The sequence below is a fragment of the Mauremys mutica genome, chromosome 12, assembly GCF_020497125.1.
Source record: "Mauremys mutica isolate MM-2020 ecotype Southern chromosome 12, ASM2049712v1, whole genome shotgun sequence".
In the NCBI taxonomy this organism is placed as follows: Eukaryota; Metazoa; Chordata; order Testudines; family Geoemydidae; genus Mauremys; species Mauremys mutica.
The window spans coordinates 42620194-42646134 of NC_059083.1; the positions used below are offsets into that span (position 1 = coordinate 42620194).

General features: G+C 47.2%; 2 protein-coding genes across 9 annotated transcripts in view; one reads left to right on the forward strand and one right to left on the reverse strand.

The window, feature by feature from the left end:
- Nucleotides 1–1853: 1853 nt before the first annotated feature.
- Nucleotides 1854–19154, reverse strand: LOC123345049 (zinc finger protein 436-like). Of its 8 annotated transcripts, XM_044981647.1 has the most exons (5): nt 18741–19154; nt 16781–16982; nt 8703–8819; nt 7118–8404; nt 1854–3191 (listed from the first exon to the last, which is right to left on the reverse strand). In XM_044981647.1, exons 2-5 carry the CDS (start codon nt 16938–16940, stop codon nt 3169–3171), a joined length of 1587 nt encoding a protein of 528 aa, XP_044837582.1. In that variant the 5' UTR covers nt 16941–16982; nt 18741–19154; the 3' UTR covers nt 1854–3168. The 8 variants fall into 8 exon arrangements, with proteins under 8 accessions (XP_044837582.1, XP_044837581.1, XP_044837580.1 ...); XM_044981646.1 differs by lacking the exon at nt 1854–3191 and having other exon boundaries at nt 5890–8401; nt 8703–8816; XM_044981645.1 differs by lacking the exon at nt 1854–3191 and having other exon boundaries at nt 5890–8404; nt 8703–8816.
- LOC123345080 overlaps nt 19069–25941 on the forward strand; it is a 53579-nt gene continuing 46706 nt past the window's right edge. The window contains exon 1 of the mRNA XM_044981729.1: nt 19069–19245. Within this exon, the coding sequence (XP_044837664.1) occupies nt 19228–19245 (18 nt within the window). The 5' untranslated portion in view covers nt 19069–19227. The remainder of the gene's footprint in view (nt 19246–25941) is intronic.

Sequence of the window (25941 nt, forward strand, 5' to 3'; positions counted from 1 at the left end):
AGCATAGCGGCTTGCAGGTAGGCAGAGTGGGTTGCTGCAGCAGCGGGAGAGACTCGTGTTGTGCTGAGGCAGAGGTTGATGTATGTGGAGGGTCCCCCAGCACCACTTCAGGATTGGTTGCTCAGACTTCTGTCTGAACTTAGAGACAGCATGCCAACACATTCCCCCAACACACACACTGTCTCTGTCTCTTACCCCCCGACACACACACACACACACACACACACACACACACACACACACTCAACCCCTCCACCCCACACACTTCAGTTGAAAAGCAAGTGGCAATCTAATAGGATGCCCATGGAATGATGGGACTGAGAAATATGCATCATGTGATGCTGTACCTGCCCTATGAGGCATTGCAAACCCTTCCCAAAGCACCCTGCAGCCAGTTGCGCAGTGGGATAGAAAACAGTGCACTCTGTGTCAATGCAAGAGCTGATAGTGTGGATGCACTCTGATGACACAAGGAGCAGTGTGGACATGCAACTGCAGTTTAAAGCAGTGTAACTTTTGTCAACAAAACTCTGTAGTGTGTGTAGACAAGGCCTAGGACTCATAAAAGGGTGCACATGGAGATGTGTCATCTGGTCAAGATGACTCCAGAGCAGTAAAGAGCACAGAGGTAAACACAGGCTGACCTGGGTGCGAAGCAATGCACTGGAGAATAGCAGTGAGAGGACTGCCAGAAGCGGTATAGAGGTAATCCAAACAAACCTTATACCGGTAGAACTAATTCCAGAGTATAGTAGCATCACTTCCAAAGAGGATCATTGAAGTGGGACAGCAGATAAATAAAGAACTTCTGCTTGTGAACTCAATACAATTTATGCCAAAATAGCTAAAGTCATAACTAGGTTAGACAGAATTCTATTTTAATTTTTCATCATTTCCACATTCTACCCACCAAGACAACAGAAGAGTTTCCACCTACACATTTTTGTGAGTCCCTTAGTACAGCCATGTGGACACTCAGCACTTTGGGCATGTTCCTCCACAGGCCCACTGGAATTATGTTTACATTATGCTATGTTAAATCAATAGCATTTTATCATGTACAACTCAACTGAAAAATTGCATTGCGCTGCAGCTCCCCTTTCCCTAACATTGATCATCAATACAATCCAAACACAAACACACTGCCTTCATTTAACTGGCTACAGGACATTCATTTTCCACCACTACACTCTGACATCAAAGTAAGAGCACAACAGCTGTTCATAATATACAGGAAATCCCTCTACCTCTCAGCCTTAGGTGAGGATCTTCCCCTGGCTTTCACAAATGTTGTGCAAAACACAGCAACCATCTATCAAGTGAGACAGAGACTGCTCAGCAGCTTCCAGCCTTCTCAGGGGGTTCCACCTCCTTCCCTTCAGTCTTCCAAATGCCCATTTCACTGGAAAGTGGCAGCTGCTCAGAGTATAGTTAAACAGCTCCTTTGTCCTGTCCATGGGGCCAGGAAAATGATTCATAAGCCAGGAAGGCAGTGGATAAACTGGCTCTGAAAATGACAGGAGTGGAGGCAGAAAAGGGTTGGATGGCAGGTGATTGTCAAAGTAAAAGAACTAAATAAGTATCAAAGTTCATAATTGGGAGAAACCATTAATGAGATGGAATTATTAATGAATTGCTTCTTATACGACTATTTCAGGAAAACCAAACCAACAAACAGATTGATTGATTATGGTTATTAATGAGACTGCAGTGGACCAAAATCGGTGATGAATCCTGGTCACGTGCCACCTGAGGCATGTTGCGCATATGCAAAGAAGAATGAGACTGCAATCCAGGAGTAACCACTTAAAAATGAACAACAGATTCTGCTTCCTTTACACTAAATTACAGCCCAAAACAAAACAACTGAACTCAAATTTAAAATAGGGAAACATTTATTTAAGTACTCAAAACTGCTTGAAGAAACCAACAAAAAATTAAATCCACAAGGATTATCCAAATGAGACACACCAACTGAAAAAAGGTAAATAAAACAAATGATACAATGTATGAACTCTTAAAATAATCTCTTAACTAACATGACATTCTAAAATAGAATAATTTAGGATACTAACAAGCATCATCAGTTTTCCCCCCTAAATAAAATTTACTTTAGCTAAGTATTATCAACAGAATTTATCAGCTAATCTTCAAGAAAACATTTCAGATAACCATGTATAAGCTCAGCAAAGTAACTGGATTACAAACACTATAATTCAGCTTGATAATAAAACTTTAAACTCAAAACAAATTTGGATGAAACTAGATAGGTTGAATAGTACAATAACACTGAAAGTAGTGTAGACAGCACAAAAATCTACCAAAACCATTACTACTTCTTTTATTTCTGTCTTTAAAAGGTGAGGCTAAGCCTGATTTAAGGCAAATTTGCAAGTCATACGATCACCACAGCTCGAAATTCAGCAGTGTTTAGACACACATATCTAGTTGAAAATGGTTACAATGACACATATAATAAATGGGGTACAAGAATCACCCAATTTGATTATTATACAGCAATGCAGATTAGAGAGGATTAGCTTTGGTTTGATGGAGGTAATAGGCAATTTTACAAGGGTGAAAGTTCAGAAAGCAGTTTGATTAACTAAAGTATTCAAATTAAAGTTAGTCAAGGAGACTGAGGGAGTTTCCTTAGACAGTTGAAAGGTGCTATTGCAGGGAGATCCTGGTATTTGAGTTAATTGGCAGGGGTGAAAAGACAGAGTGACATTATTAAAGGTAATTCCATACACCAATAGGTAAACATTGTAACATTCAAATATAAAAAGAGAACTATCACAAAGTACCATACCCTGCTACTGGTAAATAAAATTGACAAATGTAAAATAAGAACTAGTTAAATTCCTACTCCAAAATTGGGAAAAGGTTTGTGTGGCGTGTAAGATATAAACATATTAGATCATTCTGGTAGTTAGAAACACACAACACAACTGAAGTTTGTACAAAATTATTCTAAAGTTTAGAATACACACAAATAAAGACTGACGTGAGATTTTTGAAGTTAGAAGATAACTTCTCTCACACACAGTGTAATGTTGCAAGGGTGGCATTTAATTCTCACTCACACAAGCAAAAACTGCACAGCTGGAAGTGCTGAGGGAAAAATCCAGGGAAGAGTACAGCAATGATTAACAAAGTTGCTAGTTCTTAGTAACACTTCAAGATAGGACCTGAAACAAGACAACAAAAGTATTAATTTCCACAAAGATACAGTAACACAGTCAGCACAGCTGAGATTTAGTTATGTCCTCATCAAACCAAAAATTTGAAGGGTAGCTCTTTTAAGCAGTAAGCCAGATAATTTAGTAAGCAAAGTTAAGAGCATCCAGCACCACACCCCCACAGTGTGAACAATAAGTTTGGCAGCTACAGGTTATAGCATGCAATTTAAAGCAGTCAAAACCTGCAACGTTGTCAGATTCAAACCCTATCTTACTCTAGTTGTGGTCTTTAAGGAACACAACTTTCTTTGAAGCACAGAAAATCCCTATGCAATTGTAGCAGCCAACTTTGATTTCCTAAATCTTTCTGCACTTTCAAGCAGGTCCAATTTCTCACCCTTCCTTCTGTTGTTCAGCGTAAAGCCTTCTTTGTAGTGAGACTTGGGATCTTACGATCATTGGAGAAGGGGGATTGGATCCAAAGTCACCCACCTTATAGGTGGATGCCCTGACCCCCAGGCTGTGGAACCATTCTCACACTCACTCTGGCCCAATGATTCCTTAAGTATTTATATACAGTGGAACTGCTTCGCTAGGGGAGACAATGAGATACTCATCAGACTATCCCATACCTTGGTAGTCCAAGATCCCTGTTCAAATCTCTTTGCCTCAGCAGGTGATGGGGGGACATAAACTAGGTGTCTCCCACATCCTGGGTGAATAAAATAACCATGAAGCTAAAGGTTATGAAGGAGCTCCTCCATCTGCTTCCTCCCCAGCTGTGTTGTGTGGAGATAGGTGGCCTCTGAATGTGACTTCTGTATCAAACCCCATTAGCAGAGGAACATCTAAATTCCCCAGTTCCTGACTTGAAGGAAGAGGTAGGCATCTATCTCCATAAAAGGGATGCGGCTTAGAAGACTCCTTTGCCGGTGGCATCCTCCACTGGGCAGCTTAGGTGGCTTCCCACCTAGTATGCTGGGTTCTGTGCCAAGATTTCTTTTAAAAAGCAAAGTTGCACTAATGTTTTGGGTTTTCTTTTAAGACTTTTATTGTTGTTGGATTTTTTTAAACAAAGTTGCAGCCTGCCTGTTTTTTGGCTTAATTCTAAATGACCTGAAAATCAAAAAGGAATCCTACAAAAAGTGGAAACATGGTCAGATTAATAAGGAGTAGTACAAAAGAACAGCACAAGAACATAGGGACAAAAGCAGAAAGGTTAAGGCACAAAATGAGTTACACCTGGCAAGAGACAGAAAAGTCCGTAATAGGAGGTTTTTTAAATACATTAGGAGCAAGAGAAAGACAACAAAAAGTGTGGGCACTCTACTTAGTAGGAAGGGGAGCATCAATAGGCGCTTAATGCCTATTTTCCTTCAATCTTCACTTAAATGATTAATGATGACCAGATACTCAGCACAATTAATATTGGCAACTGGGGGAAAGAAAGCAAACCAAAATAAGGTAAGACCAGGTTAAAGAATATTTAGATAAGTTAGATGTATTCCAGTCAGCAGGCCCTGATTAAATGAATCCCAGGGTAGGTAAAGAACTAGCTGAAGCAATCTCCAAGTCATTAGCAATTCTCTTTGACAATTCCTGGAGGACGGTGAGGCACCAAAAGATTGGCAAAGGGCAAACATGGTACCTACCTTTAAAAAAGGGGAAAAGAAGGACCTGGGGAATTATAGATCAGTCAGCCTATCTTCAGTAGATGTAAATATGCTGGAGCAAAGTATTAATCAATTTGTAAGCACCTGGGGGATAATAGGTTATAAGGCATAGTCACAACAGATTTGTCAAGAACAAATCATGCCAAACCAATTCAATTTCCTTCTTTGATAGGATTATTGACTTAGTGGCTGAGAGGAAGCAGTAGACACGTTATAACCTGATTTTAGTAAGGTTTTTGACATAGTTCCACATGACATTCTCATAGGCAAACTAGGGAAATGTGATCTAAAGGAAATTACTATAAGGTGGGTGCACAACACTTTGAAAGACCATACTCAAAGAGTAGTTATCAATGGTTTGCTGTCAAAGGGGGAGATCGTATCTAGTGGATTCCCACCAGGGTCAGTCCTGGGTCTGGTACTATTCAATATTTTAATTAATGACCCGATAATGCAGTAGATTGTATGCTTATAAAATCTGCAGATGACAGCAAGCTAGAAGGGGTTGCAAGCACTTTGGAGGACAGTTTTAAAATTCAAAATGACCTTGACAAATTGGAGAATTGGTCTGGATTCAACAAGATGAAATTTAATAAAGACAAGTGCATAGTACTTCACTTAGGAAGAAAAAAGCAAATGCAGAACAATAAAATGGGAAACAACTGTGTAGATGGTAATACTACTGAAAAGAACCAGGGGGGAGGGAGGGGGAAGAGGGAGGGTATAGTGGACCGCAAACTGAATATGAGTCTTCAATGTGACAACTGCAAAAAAAGGCTAATATGATTCTGGGGTCTATTAACAAAAGTGTTATATGTAAAACACAGGAAGTAATTGTCCTGCTCTATTCAGCACTGGTGAGGCCCCAGCTGGAATACTGTGGACAAATTGGGGAGAGCTCAGAGGAGAGCAATAACAACGATAAAAGGTTTAGAAAACCTGACCTATGAGTAAAGATTTAAAAAACGGGCATGTTTAGTCTTGAGAACAGAAGACTGAGGGGTGACCTGATAACAGTCTTTCAATATGTTAAGAGCTGTTATAAAGGGGATGGTGAACAATTGTTCTCCGTGTCCACTGAAGGTAGGACATGAAGTGATGGGCTTAATCTGCAGCAAGGGAGATTTAGGTGAGATATTAGGAAAAACTTTCTAAATATAAGGGTTGTTAAGCTCTTCAGTTGGCTTCCAAGGGAGGTCGAGGAGTCCCCATCATCGGAAGCTTTTAAAAACAAATTGGACAAACACCGGTCAGGGATGGTCGAGGTTTACTTGGTCCACTGGCCACAGAGCAGGAGGCTGGACTTGATGACTTCTCAAGGTCCCTTCCAGCCCTGCAATTCTACAAATCTATGAGAAAGGGTTTTTTTTTTCTCCAGGTTTTTTTGTTGTGCTTTGACTATGGCTCCTCCTGCTGCCCAGCATGATTCACGAACACCCGTTCTGCAACTCTCCCTCATTTCTGCCTGACAGCCAGAGGACTCATTATTTCTTTTAAAAGCGAGCAGACGCATTTGATGAGCCATTCCACTTTTTATTTTTTAAGATTATAAATTTCACTGATGGGTTCGTCGTGGCTATTTGAAGAGCAAGATTTTTTTCCTTATTTCAGAATTGGTAAGGGTTCGGAGTGGACTTCAGTACAGGTTAGGTTTCAGATGGGTTTAGTTTCCCTTCCTGTAGCTATGCTATTACTATTCCTTCTTGCATATTATTAAAAATCCTTCTGATTAGCTGATGGCCCAGAGAAGAGAGAGGGAGCTTTAAAGTATGGGAAGAACATTTCTTGTCCTGAAGCATGTAGAAAGACAATTTCACTTTCTTTTGGAAGTCAAGGATGTTGTTCCCCTGAGCAAACAGCACCCGCCCCCCACTGGGAATCATAGCTCTAGGGGTGTGGGTCAGATGTATATGGGTGGGGGTGGGGTGTGGATGTAAGGGGTACATGGTGAGGTATGTGTTGGAGTGTGTGGGGGGGGGAGGAGTGCAATAAACAAATCTCATCACAACATGGGAATCTTATCTCAGCCTCTTGGCCTACACAGCTTTGTTCCAGGCATGTGATTTCATAATCTGCTTTAATAACTAACTATTGCAGGTCCTCATTACAGGGCCACTCCAGCCTGGCCTGACCCTTTGAGGTTCATGGTACTCAATAGGTCTTATACACATGACCCATTCCTAGGGGTTGTGTCCTGTGTGGATTCTCTGATGTGTAATGAGGTTTGAGCTCTCACTGAAGCCTTTCCCACATTTAGCTCACTTAGAGAGTCTCTCTCCGCCACATGGGTTCTCTGATGCTTAATTAGGGTTGATTTCCGACTGAAGCTTTTCCCACAGTCGGGGCAGTTATACGGTCTCTCTCCTGTGTGGATTCTCTGATGTTGAATAAGGTTGGAACTTTGACTGAAGCTTTTCCTGCACTCATTGCATTTGTAGGGTCTGTCCTCAAGGTGGGTGCTCTGATGATTACAAAGGGCTGAGCTGCTACAGAAACTTTTCCCACAGTGAAGACACTTATAGGGTCTCTCTCCACTGTGGAGTCTCTGATGTTTCCTAAGGGCTGAGCTCGCATTGAAGCTTTTCCCACATTCGAGGCATTTAAAGGGTTTCTCGGCCATGTGGATTCTCTTGTGAGTAACAAGAGTTGACTTCAGTCTGAAGCTTTCGCCGCAGTCAGGGCAGTTATAGAGTCTCTCTCCCACATGAATTCTCTGATGTGTATAAAGGTTTGAACTTTGACTAAAGCTTTTCCCACATTCACTGCATTTGTAGGGTTTCTCTCCTGTGTGGGTCCTCTGGTGACTAGTAAGATGTGCACTGTGACCAAAGCTTTTCCCACACTCAGCACAGGTATAGGGTTTCTCTTCTGTGTGGATTCTCTGATGTGATAGAAGGGTTGATCTACGACTGAAGCTTTTCCTGCACTCGAGACATTCAAAGGGTTTCTCTCCCGTGTGGATTCTCTGATGTGACAGAAGGTTTGAACTCTGATTGAAGCTTTTCCCGCAGTCGGGACACTTATAGGGTTTTTCTCCCGTATGGATTCTCTGATGTTGAATAAGGTTGGAGCTCACACTGAAACTTTTCCCACACACGGGGCAGTCATAGGGTCTTTCTCCTGTGTGAGTTCTCTGATGTAATAGAAACTTTGAGCTCACACTGAAGCTTTTCCCACACTCATTACATTTGTAGGGTTTCTCCCCCATGTGGATTCTCTGATGGTGAATAAGGGTTAAGCTCTGACTGAAGCTTTTCCCACAGTCACCACATGAGTAGGGACTCTCTCCAGTGGGGATTCTCTGTTGAACAGTTTCTTTGATTTTTTTGATGCCTCTGCTCTTGTGAGTGGATTTACCCAGTCTCTCCTCTGAGTGGTTTCCCTGCTTCCTTTTTGGTCTCCGCTGAATTTCACAGGCTTCTCCCTGCTCAGGACTCTGGGAACCATGCCCTTCAGCTCTTCCTGATACTGTCCCCTGTGGTTCCATTTGCTCAGGACCTTCCTGCTGAGGATTTTCCTCCTCGTTCTCACTCACCATCCCATCACCTGCTGGGACAGAGAGCAAATCCAGACAGGAGTCAGTCCCTGTGCCGGGGACCTCAGAAAGGGGAATAGGAAAGGGGAGAACAAACCCAAATAACAGCTGGGGAGATTGAACTATCAGGAGCTGAATCCTGCTCCCCCCATACCCTTTCCCATAGGAGGGGACCCAACCTTCCTCCACATGCTGTGAGCACAGATGAAGGCAGGGGCTGAAGGGTCAGACAAGCTTGATGAAAATGCATCCATGACATCTACCAGGATGACAGAATAACTGATTTCTGAGTAAGTTTAACTGATTTTTCACCTGTGTGGGGGTCTCTCAGAATCTCCCTTTCCTCATAGTCCCGGAGATTGGAAATGCACAGCCTCTCCCCTTGTTCCAGCTGGGAGATCACGTCAGGTTTGGAAACTGGAAATCCTGCTTGGCAGAGGAGGTGAGGAAACAAGTGTTGATCTTGGTCATTAAGCTCAGGCCTGTTACTACTTCCAAACCAAGGATCTGAGCAGCCCACCCAGAGATGCTTCTTCCTCTCCCTACCCCCAACCCTATGGGGACTGGGCTATAAATCATTCAAGATCCCATGATGCACTGGTCTGGAGCAAGGGTTCACTCACTCTGCCTAGGGAATGGCCCTGACTTTTTCCCCTGAGGAGCTGAGCAGAGTTGCTACACTCTGAAGGTACCTGGGGTACAACTTAGCCTCCATCATTTACAGTCACATCTCCCTCCCACCACCACCACTTCTATATCCCTTCTCAACACAAGGCAGAACAGGAGGATATTACTCAGACCATCAACTGTTTGGTATGGAGACTCTCTCCTAGTCTGCATCCATGCATCACCTAGCTCCACAGGGCTGTGTCACCTGATTGGGGACCCTAGATTCTCCCCCAATGACAACCTGTTCAGAAATAAACAGAGGAAACACCACCCAGGGCCTGGAAAAAGATCACTAGACACCTACTCCCTGTCCAACACAGGGAGCAAAAAGCTCTCTATGAGTCACGATGGACCAGCAAAAGGGCCCCCATACACTTGCTGATCAACTGTCATTCAGCCCTTCCCCATTATCCATAAGACCCGATCTGCCCCTGCTGGGGCCCGGCTGGCTCATACCTCAGGCCCAGAATTTGCTTTTCCTACCCCCTTAGCCTGCTCCATACACCTCAGACCCAGAGAGGACAGCTCTGGCTGTGGAGTAGATGTTCTTCTCCCACCTTGGCTCAAATCATAGAATCATAGAAATGTGCTGCTGAAAAGAACATCAAGAACTCATCTGTCCCAGCCCCCTACCCTGGCAGATGTTTGTCTATCCTGTTCTTCAAAGCAACCAGTGACTGGCTCTTTGTCTACACTGGAGATAGAATGACAAAACTTTTGTCTTTCAGAGGTGTTAAATATCCCCACCACCCAAAAGACAAAAGTTTTGCCATGACAAATGCCAGTGTGAACAGCACGCTGTCGATAGGAGTGCTCTCCTAAAAACCTGTGTAGTGTAGACAAAGCCTGGGATTTCACAACTTCCTTGGTAACCTGTTCCATTACCTAACTGTCCTTACAGATAGAAAGTTTTTCTAATATGAAACCTAAATCTCCCTTGCTGCAGGTTAAACCCATCACTTCATGTCCTACGTTCTGTGGAGAACAATCGATCACCTTCCTCTTCATAACACCCCTTCCCACATTTGAAGACTGGTATCAGGTCTCCCACTCAGTCTTCTTTTCTCAAGACTAAACATGTCCACTTCTTTTTGCCTTTTTGCATAGGTCAGGCTTTCGAAACCTTTAATAATTTTTTTTGCTCTCCTCTATACTCTCTTCAATTTGTCCACATCTTTCCAAAAGTGAGGCACCCAGAAGTGTCCACAGTACTCCAAATGAGTCCTCGCCATTGCCAAGTAGAGAGGGACAATTACCTATCATGTCATACATATGACTCAGCCTAGCATGATATTAGCCTTTTTTGCAGTTACATCACATTGTTGGCTCACATTCAATTTGTGATCCACTGTAACTCCCAAATGTTTTTCTACAGCACTACTTCCTAGCCAGTTATTGTTGCACATTGTGTATTTCTGCATTTGATTAATCCTTCCTCAGTGTAACACTTTTGGACTTGATTTATTCTTGACAAATCAATGTTGGCTATTACTTATCCACTAGGTGCTTACAAATTGATTGTTTAATAATTTGGTTCAATGTCTATACAGTGTGGCAAATTCAGGCCAATTAGCTACCTGGAGAGGGGTAACAATTAGCCAGGAAGGCTTAGCCAGCAAAATAAGGTTCAGCTGGGGCAGGGGTTGGGAAGAAACTAATCAGGTTCAGCTGGCCCCAGTTGCTAGAGACCTTTTTAAACCCTCCCTGACAAGGAAGCCAGGGGGGAAGGAGGACGAGAGAAGCAGGGCAGCTGCCAGCAAGGAGGGACAGCTGAACCCTGAGACTCGCTGCAGGACGGAGGGCATTCTCCCCAGGGGAGGGGGGGAAAGAAACTAGAACTAGGAGGCTGGCTGAGAAGGAATCAGCCCGGCCTTGTGAGATTGAGAAGGGGTTTTTTTCCCTTGTGCCTAGCCTGTGCCTCTGAAGCTAGGACGGACTGAGCTAACAAGCAGAGGGGCAGGTATTTTGCCACACATGGTGTCAGGAGTGGGATCGCCCAGTGAGTGAGGCTCCATGGCAAGCCGTAACTGGGCAGGGTGAAGACCACAAAAAAAAAATAAATAAATAAAAAAAAAATTCTAAAATGGAGGATGTGCTGAAGGCACTGATGCAGGCCACTGCGGCCCAACAAGAGGCCACCCGAGTGCAGGTGGCTGCCCACCGGGAGTCCGTCCGGGTGCAACAGGAGACCAACCAGCTGTTGATGAGCCAGGCAGCCCAAGATCGAGCAAACCTGACCGAGGTAGTGAATCAGTTGAAGGCCCTGACCACGATGACGCAGGGGGCCCAGGGGACCCGACCGCTACGGGCAAGCAACTACTTGCAGAAGATGATACCAGAGGACGATGTAGAGGCATATCTCCTCGCGTTCGAGAGGATGGCCGGGCGGGAGGCCTGGCCACAGGACCAGTGGGCTGGTCTGCTGGCTCCATTTCTATGCGGGGAGGCCCAGAAAGCCTACTTTGACATGCCCGCGGAAGCAGCCATGGACTACTCTCGGCTGAAGGCGGAGATCCTGGCGAGGGCAGGCCTGACGCCTGCCATAAGGGCCCAGCGCTTCCACGAGTGGAAGTACCGGGAGGACAAACCCCCGAGGTCCCAGCTATTCGATCTGATACACCTTGCTCGGAAGTGGCTCCGCCCCGAGGCCCATGGTCCAGGGAAGGTATTAGAACTACTGGTATTGGACAGATACATGAGAGGGTTGCCGCCGGACATACGGGGGTGGGTCTGCCAAAACGACCCCTCCTCTTATGATGATCTGGTTGCTCTCGTGGAGAGACACTTGGCAGCCCAAGAACTATCTCAGACCCCCGGGGGAGGGAGGCGCCAATATCAGAGGCCAGCCTCTACGCCGAGGCCCCCGTTCGCCCTAGCCCCGGGCCGGAAAATGGAGGGGAGGCAGGAGGTGAAGGAACCACCGGCAGGCCCGGAAAGACTGGAGGACTGGGGAAGAAGGGCTCCGGGAATGCGTCCCGGCAGCCCGAAAAATAGGGGGCTGCCCAAGGGGGGATACCGATGTTATGCCTGTGGTGAACTAGGGCACATTGCTGCCCAATGCCCTAACCTTGGGGAGCCTATGCAGTGTGAACTAGGGGAAATAGGGGGACCGTGCGGGCTAATCAGTCTGGTCGGGGACACGATGGTCCCTCATAGATACACTCGGCCCGACAAAAGGAGGGGGACGAGGATCCTGACCCGGTACCTGACGCCTACATTGGTGGGGGAAAGAAGGGGCGCAGCTGACAGCGGGGCCAGGCCCGCCGACCCCAGCCCATTTGTTGGGCCGGGTTCCCCGGAGGCTATCTCTGAGGGAGAGGGGGAGGAGGACCCCCCCGAAATGGGGCCCATAGGGGCCGCACGTGGGACTTTTGGTCAGGATCAGGCCAATGATCCCCTATACCATAACATTTTTAAAGAAGTAGTCGAGGTGAACGGGGTCCCGGTGGAGGGAAGAGCTAAGGGACCAGGACCGTATTACATGATTAAAAAGGATTTGCTGTATAGAGTAGTCCGGGTCCAAGAGCGAGTCATCGAACAACTCTTGGTCCCCCGGAAGCATCAAAGGGCGGTAATGGACCTCGCCCACAGTCATCTGTTCGGGGCCCATCTAGGGATGGATAAGACCCTCGACCGGGTTCTACAGAGGTTTTTTTGGCCTGGCATTTATGCAGCCGTCCGGCAGTATTGTTCCTCCTGTCCGGAGTGCCAACTACATGGGCCCCGACCATGCTTGCGGGCCCCTCTGGTCCCTCTACCAATCATTGAGATCCCGTTCGAGCGTATAGCTATGGACATAGTGGGGCCGTTAGAAAAGTCAGCCCGGGGCCATCGGTACATCCTAGTAGTATTGGATTATGCCACCCGATACCCCGAGGCCATCCCCCTGCGGAATACCTTGTCCAAGTCCATAGCCAAAGAATTAGTCCAGATATTCTCCAGAGTAGGGATACCTAGGGAGATCCTGACAGACTAAGGGACCCCCTTTGTTTCCAAGCTGATGAAGGACTTGTGCGACCTGCTCCACATACGGACCCTCCGAACGTCGGTCTACCACCCCCAGACCGATGGCCTCGTTGAGCGCTTTAACAAGACGTTGAAAAACATGTTGCGGAAGGTGATCAGCTGCGATGGAAAAGACTGGGACACCCTGCTACCATACGTGCTGTTTGCCGTCCGGGAAGTACCTCAGGCCTCCACGGGATTCTCCCCCTTCGAGCTGTTATATGGTCGGCACCCCAGGGGCATACTGGACCTGGCTAAAGAAGACTGGGAAGAGCAGCCAAACCCGGGGAGAAACATTGTGGAACATGTGCTACAAATGAGAGACCGAATCGCCAGGGTCACCCCCCTAGTACGCGAACACATGGAGAAGGCCCAAGGGGCACAACGGACCTACTACAACCGTCAAGCAAAGGCCCGGAAGTTCCAGGTGGGGGACCGGGTGATGGTGCTCCTACCCACGGCAGAGAGCAAGCTCCTGGCCAGATGGCAGGGACCCTATGAGGTAATTGAGGCGGTAGGGGAAGTTAACTACAAGGTCCAGCAGCCAGGTCGCCGGAAGCTGGAGCAGATCTATCACATAAATCTGCTGAAACCCTGGCAGGATAGAGAAACCCTGGTAACGGGGTTGGGGGCGCCACCCCCTAAAGACGATTGGCCCAACCAGGTGGGAATATCCCGGGAGCTGACCCCAGAACAACGATCCGAGGCGGTCAGCCTGGTCGAACGCAACCAAGACGTGTTCTCGGAGAAGCCTGGTAGAACTACGGAAGTTCACCATCACATCTTCACAGAGCCCGGGGTGAAGGTGCACGTCAAGCCATACCGGATCCCGGAGGCCAAAAGAGAGGAAATTCGGAAAGAGGTCAGGAAGATGCTGGCCCTAGGGGTTATTGAAGAGTCTCATAGCCAGTGGTCCAGTCCCGTGGTTCTGGTGCCAAAGCCAGACGGCAGTATGAGGTTCTGCAACGACTTCCGCAAGCTGAACGAGGTATCCCAGTTTGACGCCTACCCCTTACCCAGGATCGACGAACTGATCGACAGATTAGGAAAGGCCCGGTTCATGTCTACCCTGGACCTTACCAAGGGCTATTGGCAGATCCCCCTGGCGAAGACCGACAAGGAGAAGACGGCCTTTGCAACCCCGGAAGGACTATATCAATACACCGTTCTTCCCTTTGGATTACATGGGGCCCCCGCTACCTTCCAGCGGCTAATGGATAAGCTGTTACGGACCCATAGGGAGTACGCTGCTGCCTACCTTGATGATGTCATCATATATAGCCCCGACTGGGAGATGCATCTCGGAAAGGTAGAGGCAGTATTAGATACCCTGAGAAGGGCCGGGCTGACCGCGAACCCCTCCAAGTGTTCGATCGGGTTAGCTGAAGCCAAATACCTGGGTATGTAGTAGTGGGGCGGGGCGTGGTGAGGCCCCAGCTCAACAAGCTAGACGCCATATTGAAGTGGCCCCGGCCACTGCGGAAGAAGCAGGTCCGAGCGTTCCTGGGACTCGTGGGGTACTATAGGCGGTTCATTCCCCACTTTGCCACCAGGCTAGGACGGACTGAGCTAACAAGCAGAGGGGCAGGTATTTTGCCACAACAGGTATCAAAGTTAGGCTGATTGGCCTATAATTCGCAAGTCGTCTTTGTTCCCCTTTTTAATAATAAGTACTATGTTTGCCCTTCTCCAGTCTCTGGGACCTCACCTGTCCTCCATGAATTCTCAAAGATAACTGTTAATAGTTTCGAGATTGCTTCAGCTAGTTCCTTAAGTATCCCAGGGTGAATTTTGTCAGTCCCCATTGACTTAAAGAATATTTAAGTTAGATGTATTCAATCTGTTCTTTCTCTACTCTGGCTTGTGTTCCTTCCCCCATTGTTTTTTATATTAGTTCTATTAAGCATCTGGTCAACATTAACTTTTTTACTAAACACTAAAGGAAAATAGGAATTAACAACTCAGCCTTCTTGATGTTATCATTTTTAGCTCTCTTTCCGCTCCAAGTAGTGGGCCTACACTGTCGTTTGTTTTTCTCTTGCTCCTCATGTATTTACAGGACCACTTCTTATTGCCTTTTATGTCCCTTGCTATTTGTAATGTGCCTCAGACTTTTTGATTTTCTCACTACATGCCTCTGCTGTTATTTCATACTCCTCCTTAGCAAGTTGTCCATGTTTCCACTTTTTGCAGGATTCCTTTTCAATGTTCATGTCATTTAAGACCTCCTGATACAGCGATATTGGCCCCTTGCTATTCTTCCTATCTTTCTGTGTTATTGGGATATGCTTTTGGCTTGTAAATATTGTCTCTGAGAAACTGCCAGCTCTCCTGAACTCCTTTTTCCCTTATATTTCTTCCTATGGGACCATACATACCAAGTTCTCAGAGTTTGTGAAAGTCTGCTTTTTGGAAGAACATTGTTCTTATTCTGCTAATTTCACTCCTTCTTTTCCTTAGATGCAGGACAACTCCATCCAAAGAAATCCCACCAAGCGAATCCCCATAGTCCCCCAGGTTCCTAGTCGAGCATCTCTCTTATAGTTAGTGCTTGAGTCACTTTGGTGCTTGGTGAATAGGGAAGTTTGCTGAATTGGGACTTGACCAAATTTCTAACTAATCTACAGATCTGCAAACACAGATTATCAGATGTAAAGGCCGGAAGGGAGTATTATGATTATCTAGTCTGACCTCCTGTATGTTAGACAGGTCAGACAACCTTACCCAGGATTCCTGCATCAAGCCCATATCTTGTGATTGAGCTAGACTATATTTATTAGAATGAGACATCCAAGTTTAAATCAAAGACGCCCAGTGATGGCAAATCCACCACACCCCTGAGTAAGTAATTCCAGTGGTTAATCCACCTCACTGTTAAACATCTGCACTTTATGACTGGTCTGAATTTATCCAACTTCAGCTTCCAGCCACTGGATCTCCTTCTGATTTTGTCTGCTAGATTAAGCAGCCCTCTGCTGTCAGAAATCTCCCTCTGTAGATACCTAAGGTTTCTGTTTAAAATACCGCTTAATCTTCTCCTGGATAAACTCAATAAACTGAGCTCTTTAAGTCTCACGCTCTAAGGCACATTTTCCAAACTTGAAATCATTCTTGTGGCACTTTTATGAACACCTTGCCAATTTGTGAATATTCTTCTAACCTCCCTGGACAGTCCCCCCGACATTCACACAGTATAGGGACAGACTCACAGAATACTCTCAGACCACCAATTACTTCATATACCCTCCCTCAGCCCCGAAAACAGCCCCTCTCAGTGCGAGGAACCATCATGGGCAAGAAGAAACACCAGGACCAACATCCTCCTTCCAAGAACTCAGCACCTTGGCAGAAGAAGAAGCTCTAGAGACACTAATGGCAACCAGCCTCATGACTCTGGTCCATGGCCTTCCTGACAGGCAGAAGAGTCTGAAACATCTGGCACCTCCTGCTAACCTATCTGGCTCAGGCAGAATGCAATCAAGATGGAGATAAAGTGCACTTAAAAATCTTGGTTCTGGGAAGAGTAGCACCATCAATATGTCCCTCAATCTTCTATCCTGTTGGAAGGGACAGTCTCACAGACACATGATCTAGGGACTAATAGGACTGATCATCACAGAAATATGGGGGACCAATTAAGAATCCTGAAGAAAAGCTGACCCAGATGCTACTGAGACCCCACAGCTTCTAATATCCAAGGGGACAGGAATCCTTACCCAGTGAGGTCACAGTCTCATAATTCTCCTGCATAACATCCCTATACAGGGCTCTCTGACCCAGGTCCAGCAGGGCCCATTCTTCCTCGCTGAAATACACAGCAACCTCCTCGAAGGTCACTGGCTCCGCTGCAGCCATTTTCCTTCCTTGTCTCTCCATGGATGGGATGAACTGGAGCAAATGTGGATTTTATTTTGCAGCCTGTCAGAGTGAGAAGGGTGATAGGGAAGGTTTCAGAAGGGGTTTAATACATTACACACCCCGATTTCCCCTAGACTCCTTCCCTGCCAATAGACACTCTAGACTCTGTCATCCTGGAGAATGCTTGAGCCAAGACACTAAAAAACAAAACAAAACAAAAAAACAGCCCAAAGTTAAGTCCCAAATCCATAGTCAAGTCTCTCAATAAGTGGCCTGCACTTCAAGAATGCTGAGCCTGCCACATTGGGTCTGTTCTGAGTGTCCAGCCTTGCTGATAATCAGGCCAATGACTGAGCTGCCTGAACACATGTTTCTACATTAGTCTCCTGTTTTTTAAGGATCCTCCTGGCTTTCATCATTTTATTTACAGCCCAGCCCCTCCCACAAGGACTAAACCCACAGAGGCTTTTAAAGACTGTTAGTGAAAGAGAGTAAGTGAAGTCAATGGGACCACTGAGATGCTTAATATTAAATATGTGTGAGTGGTTGCACGATGAGTTCTGAAGATTCATACAGCTTAAGGCCAGAAAGGACTAGGAGATCATCTAGTCTAACCTTCTGTATGTCACAGTCCCTTGCATTTTACCCCATTACCCAGTTCTGACCTGCATTTGTCTAAAGTATATTTGTCAGAAAAGCATCCAGTGTTTATTTGAAGACATCAAGAGATGGAGAATCCACCACTTCCTTTGGTCATTTGTTCCAGTGGTTAATCACTTTCACCCTGTGGGGTGGGCAGGTCCAGCCCAAACCAGGAATTCTAGGTAGCAATGAAAGAACCCTGCTACCAGAGCCCCATGAGCCCATGTTGGCTAGGGTTTTCTTTTGCTGTGTAGACATACCCTCTGTGGCGCAAAAGCTGGTCTCTCTCATGAACAGAAGTTGGTCCAATAAGATATTACCTCACCCACCTTGTCTCTTGAATAGGAATTCTCAATCAAATGTAAAAATTTTACCCAAATTCTTAAGGGACTAGAATTAGTTTAAAAAATAAAATGGTAAAATCGTAATTTGCTCTTTTCCCAGGCCCCTTCTCAAAAACAAGCTAAGTGTTTTCCCATATCAAACTTTCCAAATAAATTCACCCAGGACAGAGACTCTCTGCCCTAAGATGAACATAGGAATTGTCAGTCTGTGTCATACCTGAGGCCTGTCTAGTAACTCTGTGTGTGTTATAAGGAACTGGAAAGGTTCCTTTAGACTAAAACGGTGCAGCCAACACTGTCAGTGTCACTGTGCTCCAGCTATACTGAAAGAGCAGAATCAAAGGAGCCACTTTGGGGATCCCGCCTGACACTATTCCCAGGGCAGCGCATCCCCCCAGCAGCGCGGGGGACCAGGCAGAGGCAGGAACTGGCTCTTTCTCTCCCTGCTCCTCCCCTTCTCCCCCGGAAAGTCAATGTGCCCCGGGATGCTGCAGGGAATGGTGCTGGGCAGGGCTGGGAGCCGGGATCTCCCTCCCCACTGATCGCTCCTGCTGCCCCTGCCAGGCTCTGCCCCTGTCTCCCTCCCGCCCCCTCCCCTCGGGCTGGAAGACTCGGTCCCTGGCCCGGCTCGGGACGTTCGCTCCCCGGAGCTGGCTCGGCTCCTGCAGGGGATCAGGGGGGCAGAGCCTGGGGGGGGGGGTCAGGGAGGGCAGCAGCTCTGGGACTCGCAGACCCCCGCCCCCCGGGAGCAGAGCTGGGGCGAGGAGGGGCCGTTGGTGCAGAGTCACTTTCCTGCCCGGCCCCAGCCCTTCCCCCGGGTCTCGCCCCTCACCTGCAGGCTCCGGCTCAGGGGCTGGTGTCGGTAGAGCCCGGGGCTGCCCCAGGGACTGGTTCCAGCCCCCGCAGAAAGTCCCCAGGGCACAGAGGGGGGTTAGCGCAGGTCTGTCCCCGTACAGACCCCGCTGGGGAGCGAGCAGCAGCTCCCGGCTCACAATGGAGCTGGAGGCAGCAGTCAGTGTTTGACCCAGGAAGTCCAACCCCCACCTGTGCAGCAAGAGCCAGAGAAACCTCCCCTCCCAGCACTAAGCAGAGCAGCAGTCTGGCGTTACACTGTTAACCCTCAGCTGCTGGATGCCTTCTCTCCTTCCTGAACCAAGAGAAACCCACAGCGTGTAGACACAGAGTCCTGGAGCAATACACTCCCTGGTGCCGTCCCGGGCTCTGAGAAGGCTCCTGTGTGGCCGCCTCCCTCGGCCACCCTGTGCTATTTATTTTGCTGTCCCAGCAGGAATGTCCCCTCCCCCTCGTCCCGGACAGGGATGCGGCCGAAGAATCAGGTAAGAAACTGCTTCCTGCCGCATTTGCTCCTTTGCGGGACCGAAACGAGGTTGCTCAGTGGCATCTGCTGAAGCCGCTGCCCTCACTCTGCCCTTCCTACCCTCCCAATCTGCTTCCTGCGGCAAGGAAATGATGCTAAAAGTGGGAGAAAATGAGAGGGGAAAAAAGGGGAGAAATCGTGGAGGGGTAAAAAATGTGTCCAAAGGAGGAGAGAACTGGTGGAGGCAAGAGAAGGAGACGGTCAGATTAGGAAAAGTCAGGGCAAGGAGCAAGTACTGTTCTGATTGCCTGGATTGCACTCCCTTTCCTGTATCAGAGGGGTAGCCCTGTTAGTCTGGATCTGTGAAAAGCAACAGAGTCCTGTGGCACCTTACAGACTAACAAATGTATTGGAGCATAAGCTTTCGTGGGTGAATACCGACTTCGTCAGACATGTATTTACCCACGAAAGCTTACGCTCCAATACATTTGTTAGTCTATAACGGGTCGGCAACCTCTGGCACTCGGCTCACCAAGGTAAGCATCCTGGCGGGCCGGGCCAGTTTGTTTACCTGCCACATCAGCAGGTTCGGCCAGTCGCGGCTCCCACTGGCTGTGGTTCACCATCCCAGGCCAATGGGTGTGGCAGGAAGTGGTGCAGGCAAGGGATGTGCTGGCCGCAGCTTCCCGCTGCCCCCATTCGCCTGGGATGGCAAACCGCGGCCAGTGGGAGCCGTAATCATCTGAACCTGCTGATGCAACAGCTAAACAAACTGGCCCAGCCTACCAGCGTGCTTACCCTGGCGAGTCACGTGCCAGAGGTTGCTGACACCTGGTCTATAAGGTGTAACAGGACTCCATGTTGCATTTTACTTTCTTTCGTGTAATCCACAGGTTAATGCAGTTTCACTGCTTTTCATTATTTATTTTAAATGTTCATATGACTCTTGTTGTTCTTAGCCAGTGGTTCTCAAACTTTTGTACTGGTGACCCCTTTCACATAGCCGGGTGGCGCGGCTCCGGGCCAGCCCCTGACCCCAACCCCGGCTGGGCGGCGCAGCTCCGGGCAGCACAGTAAGGGGAGCAGGGAGGGGGTGTTGGATAGAGGGCGGGGGGTGGATTAGGGTCGGGACTCAGGGTGGCCAGAGGGCAGGGAACAGGGGAATTGAATGGGGGCAAGGGTCCCGGGGGGGCAGTCAGGAAGGAGCAGGGGTTGGATGGGGCGGTGGGAGGCAGTCGGGGCAGGGGTTCCAGGGGCAGTCGGGACAGAGAGAAGGGGAGGTTGGATGGGGCAGGAGTCCCGGGGGGTGGGGCAGGAGTCCCGGGGGGTGGAGGGGGCACGACCCCCTCATGGGGTGAAGAGGAGGGAACCGGTTGTTAATATTTTGGCAGCTCATCACTGCCCCATGTAATAACCTTATGAACCCCTGAGGGGTCCTGACCCCCAGTTTGAGAACCGCTGTTCTTAGCTCACCGGCAGTTCCCTTGGTTAAGACTGCACAGGGACAGCATTGTACTACCTCATTCATGATTTACTGACTTCCCCACTGAGGGCAGCCCTGTACTCTTGTTACTGGTTGCCTCACAGCCCCTTGTAATGATGAAGCTGCCCTTCATTCAGGTTAAATGTGAGACATGATAACAATGACACAATAGCAAAGGGCACACCCAAGGCTGAGAGAGAGAGAGAGTCACACACCCGTTGAACAAGTTGACTGAGGGAATTTGGAGCTGTGAGCAAAAGGTAGAGTGCTTTGCTCCCTCCTTATTAACATGGAAACAGCCCTTCCTACATACTTGGTAAATAAACAAGATTGTATGAAAGATACCAGACTCATCCTCAAATTCTACTCCCAACTGGAAAAGTGTGCAGGGCCTTGAACATTGGCCATCAACTTGGGTCAACCTAGTAACACTCTCTTGTGTGAAATCCCTCTCAAAGGCAAATTTCTATTGTAATTTTGGCTAAACATAGATATACAGTAGTGATAACCCAACAATTCACATAGCACCTCATGCACCAAAGCATAATGAGTTCAAACCAAAGATGTCTGGGTTTCTTTTTATTTGCATTTTTGTTTCTGAGCCTTTAGGGTACACTAGATTCATATTTTCACTTTTTTCTCCCAAAAGCATAAGTTCGAAAAAAAATTATTATTATACTTAATGGAAGCTGTGATTCTCAAGCAATCTTTTGATTCCAGAAGCTTTTGCTTTCAGAATAAAAACATCAAATACCATTGCCATTGGCTCCCTTCTTAAAATCCTGCTCCATCTACCCAGTCTCTTATCCACCCACCCCATCTACCCTGTGATCTGTACCCTGATCCCGTTTTCCTAGCCCACCACCCATCTGCCCCCCTGGTCCTAGTGCTCCCCATTTGCCCCATGCTGCATCTGGAACACCACCTCATCTGTCCCCTGGTTTCTCTTCCTATGTCCTGGCCCTCATCCCCACTCTGTGTCCAGACTCCAGTCCTCCTGTAATATCCCCCACATTGGTCAACCTGTGTATTGCATGGCACCCCACCCCCCCAGACTCATGAGGGACCCCCTTTCTGCCCTGGTGCAGCTGCCCCTGCACACTAGTGTGCCTTTTGGATTGACACCCAGAAGGGTGTGGTCAGGATAGGGCAGTGATTTTCAAACCTTTTTTTCTGGCAACCCAGTTGAAGAAAATTGTTGATGCCTGTGACCCACCGGATCTGGGGTTTGGGGTGTGGGAGGGGCTCAGGGCTGGGGCAGAGGGTTGGGGTGCATGGGTGATGGCTGCAGTGTGGAGCTGGGGATGAGGGCTTTGGGGTGCAGGAGGGGCTCTGGGTTTGTGGGGGGCTCAGGGATGGGGGTTGGGGTGTGGGAGGGGGTCAGGACTCTGGGCTGGGGGTGCAGGCTCTGGGGTGGGACTGGGTGTGATGCTCTGTAGCTCGGGAGAACACCCTACACCCCCATGTTCATCCTTATAATATGATGGTGTGGTATCCAATGCAAAGTTTGTCATGTCGGATGTCTTTGAAAGACTCATGATGCACTGAGCATTGTTGTTACAGTAATTTTTGTTATAGTAATATTATGTTATAGGTTGTAGTTTCATGTATATAGTTATGAGGCTGAAAATGTGTCCTCATGGCTTAAAACAAGCCCAGGCAAAAACTCTCCAAGAGCAGAGGGGCAGTTCACACCTCATCAGGGCATGTATGAGACAAACCCAGCCCAGCCTCACAGGAACAGATGACACTGGTCTAGGGAGCAACAAAGGATCTGTGAGTCACCCTGCTTCCTTTGGTCACTTTGGGACTATGATGAGGTAATGCTCACATGACTCTGAAGGGGGGGCAAAGCCAAGAGGGAAGAAAGAACATGATAAAAGGGAGAGATGTTTGCCATGCTCTTCCTCTCTCTTCCACCTCCATCTACAGACATCATCACCAAGCGACTGAAGTGCTGATCAAAGGGGCGAGCCAGGCTGAAGGGCAATCAGCCAGTCTGTGGTGAAAAGCATCTAAGTTTGTAAGGGTACTGAAAGTGTTAAGATCAGCTTAGAATGCGTTTTACTTTCATTTAATTTGACCAAATCTGATTTGTTGTGCTTTGACTTATAATCACTTAATAAATGTGTTTATTTATTCTACCTGAAGCAGTGTGTTTGGTTTGAAGCATGTCAGAGACTCCCCTTGGGATAACAAGCCTGGTACATATCAATTTCTTTGTTAAATTGACGAACTCATATAAGCTTGAAGCGTCCAGTGAGCATAACTGGATACTGCAAGACAGAGGTTCCTAGGGTTGTGTCTGGGAGTCGTGGTTCTCACAGCAGAGCAGGATAAAGCTGGCTCCCAGAGTCAAGGATTGGAGTGACCTAGCAGATCACCAGTCCACATAACACCAGGGAAACACTTGTGAGTGCTGAAAGTCATCACTTCATCATAGCATCCAGTCCCTGGACCAGTGCTAATGTCTAATGATCTGCAAGACAGAGGCACATAAGATCCTATATTGTTTTCCCTTCCCCATTGTTTTGTTTACTGTCCCCTCCTATCCTACCTCTCATTCCCTTGGCTTAGCATTGAATCCTGAAATAGCCTATAATGCTTCCATCCAAGCCTGCTTTGTCTAAGAAGAAAGGATCCAACTAGATGACGTCCCTGAGCTTGAACCAAGGTCCAAGCAGCAGGTGTCACAGTTGATTTGCCAGCCCCTGCCAAAGCATTCCCTCTGTTCAGCCAGAGACAATCCGTGCCTGCTGATAGTGGGGGTGAGGGGTGGTCAGGGCAGAGAAAGGGCTGCCAGCTTCAGCATGCTCAGTCCATGCTCAGTACAAGCTAGGCAGCAAATCTGGAGAGCACGTGACCCCACTCCCCCCCCCTACACACACACATGGTGTCTCTGGGTGCAGTATTCCAAAAACATCAACACAAGCTGGATTTCACCCACCTTTTCTTTGCTGTCTTTCCTCCACCTTGTGTCCCTGTTTGTTAAAAAAAAAAAAAAAAAGGGAGAAGTGAATGCCCTTCACAGATCAGGACTGAGAGTAAAATTAGCCCTTTCCTTTTCATGACAGTAATGAAAATAAGCAACTCTGATAATACCGGAGAGAGACTTAGATAGGGTCTGACTACATTTGTTTTGCATAATCATTCAACCACACTTTCAGTTTAAATGCTTGTTTTAATTCCTTAGTCTGTGTGTGTGTGTGTGTGTGTGTGTGTGTGTGACGGAGCGATTCTGGCGGGACCCAACTGAGAGTGCCAAATCAGGACCAATTGCTCAAACAGGGCAGTCACAGCCCTAGGCTGGGGTTTTTCCACCTCTAAGGCCAACCAAACCAGCCAGACAAAAAGGACTTTGGTCTCACCCCACTGGCTAACCACAAGTCACACAAGCAATTTCCTTAGACACTCCAGTCTCCCAGCATCACCACCAGTGCACTCGTCCTGGGGATGAATGGTTATGAAAACCAACACCCCAATAAAAGAAAACGGTTCCCTCGATCCCAAAGGACCAAGCCCCAGACCCAGGTCAATATACACATCAGATCTTACCCACAAATCACGCTGTTGCCAATCCTTTAGAATCTAAAATCTAAAGGTTTATTTACAAAGGGAAAAAGGTGGAAATGAGAGGTAGAATTGGTTAAATGGAATCAATTACATACAGTAATGGCAAAGTTCTTAGTTCAGGCTTGCAGCAGTGCTGGAGTAAACTGCAGGTTCAAATTGAGTCCCTGGAATGCATCCCCCACTGGGATGGGTCGTTCAGTCCCTTGTGTAAAGCTTCAGTTTGTAGCAAAGTCCTTCCAGAGGTCAGAAGCAGGATTGAAGACCAGATGGAGATGAAGCATCAGCCTTATATAGACTTTTCCAGGTGTAAGAATCTCTTTGTCTTCACTGTGGAAATTTACAGCAAAATGGAGCCTGGAGTCACATGGGCCAGTCCCTGCATACTTTGCTGAGTCACAAGGCGTGTCTGCCTTCTCTCCATGGGTCCATTGTGTAGCTGACGGTCCTTAATGGGCCATCAAACAGGCTAGGCAGAGCTAACACCAGCTTGTCTGGGAGGCTTCCCCCAGAAGCACAGCACAAACTTGAAATACAGACAGCATAGAGCCAACATTCATAACTTCAACTAAACATGATACAGACATATAGACAGCATAATTATAATCAGCAACCCAGAACCTAGTCTTAGACACCTTATATGACCCCCTTTACTTAGGATTTGGAGCCACTACAGGACCTTGGTTGCAACCCATGTTCTATATGGTCCCCATTTATATCAATAACGTCACACCCCCAACGCAAAATTGATGCAGGAAGGGATGACAAAACATCGCTGACTGCATCCCAAGAGCCCCCTTTCCTTGGGTCTGTCTCACTACAGCTAGTGTTGGGCTAGAGGCCGTACCAGTGTATAACCGAAATGGTTTATCAAAGTCATGTTCAATAACATGAATGGATCTCTTTACAAACTCAAGGTATAACTTGGTTAGCTTTTGTAGCATGGTTCCTGTATATTTCATGTGATCTTGCCAAGAGCTAAAGAAAATAGCTACTTTATCCATACCAGTTCTGGCCAATGTTTTGAACCCAAATAACATTAAACCAATGTAGATATTGAGGTTGTTCATAGTACAGGAATCTTGGCATTTAGCCATGAAAGCAATATGGTAGTGTGCCTCAGTTTCCCCTTTCATACAGCACATCAGGTCTGGAATGTATTTTCCCCTGTGAAAAGTTCCAACACTGTTTACATGCATTAACTGTGAAACATCAGTATAGCAAGGCCCTTTAACATAAAGTGTGTTTTCATGTATTCCTTTCAACATGTTTAAGGGATTTTCCAAAAGATTAGGCACATTGTACATTGTTACAGTTCTTGGCCATAGCAACACATTAGTTACAAAAATTAGCATTAGCAATAACAACAAATTCATTGCAAGTGTCCATTTACAATCATGTTTGTCATGCCACACCCTTGGCTCAATACCATTGGAGTTTGGGCATTTTAGGGTTAACCTGTGGCTTCCCTTTGCAAAATTCAGTCTTCTCTTTCCTTCTGGATTAAACCCTGATTTCTCTTGCTTAACAGAATTCACTGGCTGATGGGGCGGGCCCTCTGTGCTAACAGCTATTAGCAATTCTGTCTTCTCCCTGCCAGCCAAGTAATTCGCATCAACACAGACACTAGCTTTTAACTCTTCAGCTGCTATGGATTCCAAG

Bases quoted from the DNA above. Each gene is read 5' to 3' on its own strand.
- LOC123345049 (XM_044981640.1), bottom strand. From the start codon at position 16,940: ATGGAGAGACAAGGAAGGAAAATGGCTGCAGCGGAGCCAGTGACCTTC. The intron at 8,820-16,780 runs GTAAGGATTCCT...TCCTCTGCCAAG, and splicing joins TGAGACTGTGACCTCACTGG to CAGGATTTCCAGTTTCCAAA. The intron at 8,405-8,702 runs GTGAAAAATCAG...TCTCTGTCCCAG, and splicing joins TCTGAGAGACCCCCACACAG to CAGGTGATGGGATGGTGAGT.